At 34.2% G+C, this 8,505-nt stretch overlaps 1 protein-coding gene across 1 annotated transcript; it reads left to right on the top strand.

The window, feature by feature from the left end:
* Window positions 1-354: 354 nt before the first annotated feature.
* LOC118031512 (G-type lectin S-receptor-like serine/threonine-protein kinase At1g11410) lies at window positions 355-6,458 on the top strand. Its single transcript, XM_035035943.2, has 7 exons — window positions 355-1,684; window positions 1,936-2,067; window positions 2,183-2,313; window positions 5,157-5,367; window positions 5,449-5,686; window positions 5,783-5,948; window positions 6,059-6,458. The coding sequence occupies exons 1-7, from the start codon at window positions 361-363 to the stop codon at window positions 6,365-6,367; spliced, it is 2,511 nt and encodes an 836-aa protein (XP_034891834.2). The 5' UTR covers window positions 355-360; the 3' UTR covers window positions 6,368-6,458.
* Window positions 6,459-8,505: the final 2,047 nt, after the last annotated feature.

Here is an 8,505-nt window from a genome sequence, read left to right as displayed (position 1 = left end):
GAAATTCAGGACAAGGACTAGAAGAATTTAAAACTAAAGTCACAGTAATTGCAAAGCTTCACCACAGGAACTCATGAAGCTTCTAGGCTGTTGCATTCAGGTTGGAAAACATATTTTAATTTATAGTTTTTTTAGTTAATAATATTTTTTTCATGAATATTTTTAATTTTAAAAAATAAAATAAATATTTATAATTTGATTATCATGAATATAAAATATTAAAATAATTATTATGGTATTGATTTTGTTTGAAAAGTAGTTTTAAACTTTTTAAGGTATTTTTTAGTGGAAAAATTGTTTTTATTTTCAACAAATAAACATTAAGAAAGAAATTTTTTTTTTTTATCATTAAAAAATTTTATGTTTGCAAGCAAACAGTTTGCCATGGAAGCCAAGGTCCAATTTTTTTTTATCATGGAAGCTGAAAAACTGTTCCTGCTTTTTTCTCTTATATTGCTCCAAGTCTCATCTTGTACATCCCAAGAATCCTTAAAGACCAACCAAACCATTAAAGAAGGTGACCTTCTTATCTCCAAAGGAGATATTTTCGCACTAGGATTTTTCAGTCCTGGCAGTTCAACCAATAGATATCTTGGAATTTGGTACCATAAAATACCAGAACAAACTGTGGTGTGGGTTGCAAACAGGAACGATCCAATCATTGGTTCCTCAGGATTTCTCTTGATAGACCAATATGGAAACCTCGTTCTCTATAGTAACGATGACCAAAAGCTTCCAGTTTGGTCTACAAATGTTTCAGTGGAAGAAAATGATACTTGTGAAGCTCAACTCTCGGATTCAGGAAATTTGATATTGGTCAGGAAAAGAAGCAGAAAGATTGTATGGCAAAGCTTCGATTATCCTACTAACATAGGGCTACCTGGAATGAAACTGGGGCTGGATCGAAAAGTAGGAACTGATCGGTTCCTAACATCGTGGAGATCAGCTGATGACCCTGGAATTGGAGACTTTTCAGTTAGGATCAACCCAAATGGCTCGCCACAATATTTTTTCTATAATGGTACAAAGCTAATTAGTAGATCTCCCCCTTGGCCATGGAGAAGTCAGACGGCGGGCTCATACAAAATGGTTTTTGTAAATGATCCAGACGAAATATACTGCGAATTAACAGTTCCTGATGGTTATTATCTGGTAAGACTAATAGTGGATCATTCAGGACATCTAAAGATGTTAACATGGCGAGAAAGTGATGGTCAGTGGAAGGAATACTGGAAGTCCCCTCAGTTACAGTGCGAGTATTATGGATACTGTGGTGCTTACAGTACGTGTGAGCTTGCCACTTATAATACATTTGGATGTGCCTGTTTACCTGGGTTCGAGCCCAAGCACCCAATAGAATGGTCTATGAGAGATTGGTCCGGTGGTTGTGTCAGGAAGCGGCTACTTACATCTTCGGTGTGCGATCATGGAGAAGGGTTTGTGAAGGTGGAAAATGTACTTCTTCCGGACACTTCAGCTACAGCTTGGGTGGACATGAGCAAGAGTCGTGCAGACTGTGAAGTGGAATGCAAGAGGAATTGTTCATGCTCTGCATACGCAGTCATTGTGATTCCCGGAAAAGGGGATGGTTGTTTGAATTGGTACAAGGAATTAGTAGACATTAGATATGATAGGAGGAGTGAAAGTCATGATCTGTATGTTCGTGTTGATGCATATGAATTAGGTACCCTTTTTCTTCTCCGTAACAATTTCATAGGATTGTGATTACAAATATTTTGATTTATAACAACTTTTCAATGTTTGCCAGTGCTCTAGGATGTAGTTAATAAGCTATGTACGACATGAAAGAAACGATATTGATACTCATTAGGTGCCGAAGGGGACAGCCTTTGCCATATGTCCAGCCATGTTTCCATAGGAGAAGGGACTGGTTTTCCTCTGGAGTTAATCGTTATTGTTTTCATTCTCATGCAGCTGGTAATAAAAGGAAGCTCAATGGTTCTCGGGAAAAAACGATGCTGGCCATTTTAGCACCATCAATTGCATTATTGTTGTTTCTTATTAGCCTATCTTCTTATTTGCGGCTCAAGAAGAGGGCAAAAGAAGGTAAGACAGGACTCTCTAATCTCTATTTGGATATGACTTCCCTAGTCATGTATTTATTCTGCTGTGGTTATGAGGAGAAGTTCATTTTTTTATTCATGAATAGCTAAACAACCAGGTACTGAGCCGCCGGTAAACAGCAATTCTACTGAATCGGCATGTTTCAAGCTCAGCACCATAATGGCGGCCACAAACAATTTCTCTCCAGCTAACGAACTCGGGCAAGGTGGTTTTGGCTCGGTTTATAAGGTAGAGTTTCTCAATTCATTTTCTAGCTAAAAATTAAATGTGTTCTCAATAATACAGATTTTTTTTTCTGCAATTTGCTTAATTGTAGTTTAGATGCTTAATATGTAAGATAACTTTAATATGCCAGGCATATAAACATGGTACAAAATTAATAGGATACATACCTCTGGTGTAATGATTGATTAAATATTGAGATAATTATCTAGAAATCTTTGTGGTGTCAATATTAAAAAAATCTTCTCGGACACACGACTTTTCATAACATTTTTTTGGCTAGATTACAGATAACCTAAATTTTTACTCCTCCACCTATAATGGATATGCTTGTCCTCCTACTAGAGTTCAATAACCTAAAGTCTTACTCCTCCATTTATCATCGATGTGCTTGACCTACTACTAAAGTGAGTTCAATGAGTTCTATGCCTTAATTGTCACTTAATTTAAAATCTATATGATATTTTAGTCAATTTAAGAATATTTTTCAATCATTCTCCCACTTAGCCAATATAATCAAATATTTCCTTCCATGTATTATAATATATTGCATTCATAAAAAAAATACTTAATAAGCAAATAAACTATATGAATGAATTTTTAATAAGTCATGTGGTGGTCCAACTTTATATATCCCAATAAATATAGAAAATAATACCTATGTGCACAAAACATCAATGTAATATCTAAGAATAATAATAATAATAATAAAATGTCTAGACAATTAGCTAAAAGAAAATAAAGTCAAACACTTAAATATCTTTCTTTTTTTGTCTTACTCTTCTTATTATATTTAACAAGTTCTGTGCATTTATGAAAATCTCTTTCGTTCATTTATACAAAATATATGCTCATTCAAGGGCATTGTTGCCATTTTTTATTAAAACCTTTCTTTTTTTCAAAATATTACACTAAAAAAGCTGAAGAAAAATGAAGACATCTATTAAAGAAATCATATGTGCTTTGAAGTTGAAGTTATGGAGACTTTTAGATTAATTTTAAAATCTAAACTTATTTTGGATTTGGAAAATTTCTTCTATGTTTTACCATTTTCTAAAAATCGGATTTTAGTTTCTAGATTTTGTGATGTTTGTTATGGATTTTTGTTAGATGAAAATGTTTTTAGTGTTTTAAAAACTAAAGTTTCTACTAGTTGTGGAACATTAATTAATGATTTATATAAAATTAGTCTAGACTCTTTTTTAGCTTAACTATTTATGTTGATTCTATAGTTAAAAAGAGCAAAATAGATGAGAATTCCTCTATGTTTTAGCATAGAAGATTTGGTCACATCTTCATTGAAAGAATAAAAAAATAATGAATGATAAAGTTTCAAGCACTCTTGATTTTACTGATTTTGATACTTGTGTAGATTACATAAAGAGATAACAAACTAACAAGATCATTAAAGGTACCATGAGAAGCTCAAAAAAATTTTAAATCATATGTATTGACATTTGTGGACTATTTAATACTCTATGCCTAAATGATCAAAGATATTTCACCTCATTCATTGATGATCATTCTAATAGATTTATGCATCTTTGTCTTTTATTTAATAAAGCTCAAGCACTAGATGCTTTTAAAACCTATGACGTTGAGGTACAGAAAAACATATATCATAGAGTTCGGAAGGTCAGATAAAGATAGAGAGTATTATGGTAGATACACGAAAAATGATAAATGTCAAATTCAATTGCAAAGTGCCTTAAAAGAGAGGGCATTATTACACAATATACATTGTCTAACACACCACATCTATTATCTTTATGGTGTTAAAATTAAAGATAATTATAGACATGGTAAGGAACATAATTAGTACTTTTAATTTACCATTCTCTTTATGGTGTTAGAATTAAAGACTATTGCATATATTTTAAAATAGGGTTTCATCCTAAAATTGTGTCTAAGACACCTTTTAAATTATGAAATGTATGGAAGCTCAATTTAAATCATACAAATATATATGGTTGTCTTATTGAGGTAAGGATTAATAATCCTCAACCGTAGAGATTAGATCCAAGAACAACTAGTGGAGATTTTATTGGTTATATAGTGAACTCTAAAGGATATATATTTTATTTTTCTTCTCATAATACATGAATAGTTAAGGCAAAAAATGTTAAATTTTTTAAGGATCTCAATTTCAATAAGAGTGATTTTGCTAAAAGGATAAAAGTTGAGGAAACACAATATTTGCATAAAGATAAATGAAAATTGGTTATTCTTCAAAAACATTATTTAGATAATTTTGAACACCAATCAATTCAAGGGCACCTAGTTCAAGTTTTAAGAGCAACTAGTTTTTGATAAAGTAAACCGACACAATAAAACTTATTTAATAAGTTCTTTAAGAACAAGGAGACCAACAATTTTTAATGATTATGTTCTATATTTTCAAGAGTTTGACTTTGATATCGAACTTAAAAATGATCCAAACTCATTTTCACAAGCCATGAATGGAGAAAACTCTGCTCTAATAACACATCTAGGATAACTTCAATATGGCATGCATATAAACGTGACAGAAAATTAATTAATAGGATACATGCCTTCTATAATGATTTATTAAGTGTTGAAATAATTGTTAGAACTCTTTGTGTTGTTAAGAATATAGTCTTCTAATCCATGTGAAACTTAAGGGTCATTGTGTGGATGGAAAACACAAACTTTTCATAACCAATTTTTTGGTTAGATTAGGAACACTCTATATAGAAGTACTTAATATTTGCATCTCCATTTATCATGGATGTGTTTGGCCGTCCAATGGACTTTAAACCTTGATTGTTATTGACATGTGAGTCACCTTAAAGGTATTTTTTTACCATTATTTTGTAACATGATTTTAGGGTCTGCTAGCTAATGGACTGGAGGTTGCAATAAAAAGGTTATCTAGAAGTTCAGGACAAGGAACAGAAGAATTTAAAAATGAAGTTATGGTAATTGCAAAGCTTCAACACAGGAATCTAGTGAAACTTCTAGGTTACTGCAATCAGGATGGAGAACAAATGTTAATCTATGAATACTTGCCAAACAAAAGCTTGGACTCGTTTCTTTTCCGTAAGTCTCTTTATGTTTTTATTGCCCTGATTTACACTAGTTGTCAAATTATACCTGTCTGAAAAATAATTGTTTCAACAGATGAAAGCAGAAGATTGTTATTGGATTGGCGAAAACGCTTTGATATTATTGTTGGAATAGCTCGTGGGATCTTATATCTTCACCAAGACTCCAGGTTGAGAATCATTCATAGGGATTTAAAATGCAGCAACATTCTATTGGATGCAGAGATGAACCCAAAAATATCAGATTTTGGAATAGCAAAAATATTTGAAGGCAACCAAACTGAAGATAGGACAAGGAGAGTTGTAGGAACATAGTAAGTACCTTTGCCTAAAACAAAGACCGAGTGACAAAGTACTATCATTGATTACCAGGAATACTAGAACTTCAAATTCTTGTTTTTCTGATGCAGTGGCTATATGTCACCAGAATATGTTGTGTTTGGAAACTTTTCCGCAAAATCAGATGTTTTCAGTTTCGGGGTCATGTTGCTAGAGATTGTGAGTGGCAAGAAGAACAATAGATTTTCTCAACAGAATATGTTGTGTTTGGAAACTCCTTTGACCTTGATTGGATATGTGAGTTATAAGATAGCCTATTGTGCACTTGGCTGAATTTTAATGTTCACAATTTTAGATGTTGTCTGCTCTTATTTCTTGTATGTTAATGATTTATATGAACAACACAGGTGTGGGAATTATGGAACCAAGACAAAGCATTGGAGATAGTGGATCCATCACTGAACGAGTTATATCGTCCACGTGAAGCCTCGAAATGCATACAAATTGGTCTACTGTGCGTGCAAGAAGATGCCACAGACAGACCATCCATGTTGGCAGTTGTTTTTATGTTGAGTAACGAAACAGAGATTCCTTCTCCAAAACAACCTGCATTCCTCTTTAGAAAATCTGACAATAATCCTGATATAGCATTAGATGTAGAAGAGGGACAGTGTTCTCTAAATGAGGTGACAATTACTGAAATTGCCTGTCGCTGAAGCTGTACTGTCTGAATAATTGCTAATATGAAGTTCTGAAAGTGTTTAAAAAAAAAATGTTTACGTTAAGAGATGAAGATAGGAAGAAGAGAAGAGACAGCAAAGTTTGTATTTGAATTTATTTCAGATTGAATGAATAAACTGATTGCATACATTCATTGCAATCGTTACACATATATTCAAACTAAGAAAAACAGAACTGCAAACTTCTAGCATTAAATCATGCTATGATCTGTTTAAAGGAGAAGATAAAAGTTTTGAATTTTGCTTAATTCATTCAAACTGCATAATGTAATATATATACAAGATACAGAGTGCTAAGTATGGAAGGTTTATAAATGAAAGGATAGAAACCAAATCCCTGATTCTAGCTATAGTAATAGTAAGAATACAAGAAACTGATCCTAGCTTTACATTGACTAATCCTTGATTGTAGCTTATAGTGATTATTGATTTATACTATCATGAATCCTGTCGTTGCATGAGTTGATCATGCAATAATAATTCACGTGAGTTGGCAGTGTAATCTTCCTTGATGTTGTCATGAATCCTGCAATAATAGCTTACATGAGGTGGCAATGTGGTTTTCCTTGATACGCCCTGCAAGAACGGTCTCCCATCAATGAGACCGATCTTGTGCTTGAGAAAATCTATGCTCTCCCATCAGTGAACATGGCGAACAGTAAGAGAGTTTTTCTGAACAAGGTCCCGAACAAAGTTTAAGTCAATTTGGATGTGTTTCATGCGTGAGTGCTGAACAGGATTGAAGCTGAGATTAGTTGCACCAAGATTGTAACATAAGAGCAGTGGAGGCTGAGGAAGAGAAAACTTTATTTCAGTAAAGAGTGATAGAATCCACATAGACTCAAAAGCGGCGGTGGCAAGCGCATGATATTCAGCCTTTGTAGATGATCGTGCAATTGCACGCTGTTTTCTGGAACTCCAAGAGAGGAGATTTGAACCGAGCATAATGAGATAAGCTGAAGTAGAGCTGCGATTATCCAAATTGCCAGCCCAATCCACATCTGAGTAACATGTAAACAAAGGATTAACATTTTTCTGAATTGAGATGCCATGGAAAATTGTATTCTTCAGATAACACAACAACCGCTTGGTGACAGTCTAGTGAATTATAGAAGGGTAGTGCATGAGCTGTGATAATTTTTTGACTGCAAAGCTGATGTCGGATTGAGTGAGTGAAAGATATTGCAATGCTCCAATTACCTTGCGATATTCAGTAAGATTGACAGCATCTGAGCCATCATTTAATTTCAGAGAGACTGAAGTTGACAGTGGAGTGGTGACATCTTTTGCTCCATCCATGCAAGTTATGGCAAGAAGATCCCTAATGTATTTATGCCGAGTGAGGAACAGCCCATTCTGTGTGGGAATAACTTCAATGCCAAGGAAGAAATGCAAGGGTCCCAAGTCTTTAAGAGAGAACTTCCTACCAAGCTGTTGTATAACACTTGCAGCAAAATGAGAGTTGTTGCTGGTGATAATTAAATCGTCAACATACACCAGAAAGTAAGCCGTAGTGGACGCAATATTATAGACAAATAATGAAGAATCAGACTTGGTATTGATAAAACCAAATTCCAGAATAGCTTGTTTAAGTGCAGTATACCAAGCACGTGGTGCTTGTTTAAGGCCATTGATTGCCTTCTTAAGACAATAAACAGAATCTGGTGAAGATTGGTCCTGAAATCCAAGAGGCTGCGACATGTATACTTCTTCTGTGAGAGTGCCATGGAGAAATGCATTGTTTATGTCTAACTGATGGAGAGGCCATCCATGCATCACAACAACTGATAAAATAGTGTGAATAGTCACTGGTTTTACTATAAGACTAAAAGTCTGAGTATAATCCAAACCGGGTCTTTGATTGAAACCTTTGGTCACTAGTCTGGCTCCAAATCTATCAATTGAGCCGTTAGCAAGCCTTTTAACCCGAAACACCCACTTGCATCCAATAATGTTGCAGCCCATGGGAGGTGGTACTAGATGCCATGTATCATGGTGCATAAGAGCTGTAAGCTTTTAGGACATTGCAGCACGCCATTGAGGGTCAGTTAAGGCCTGAGTCACTAATATAGGTTCCACAAATGGAGGTAATGGATGTTTGGTAACCATGAACA

The sequence above is a fragment of the Populus alba genome, chromosome 11 (assembly GCF_005239225.2).
Source record: "Populus alba chromosome 11, ASM523922v2, whole genome shotgun sequence".
In the NCBI taxonomy this organism is placed as follows: Eukaryota; Viridiplantae; Streptophyta; class Magnoliopsida; order Malpighiales; family Salicaceae; genus Populus; species Populus alba.
This window is presented reverse-complemented; position numbering and strand designations above follow the sequence as displayed.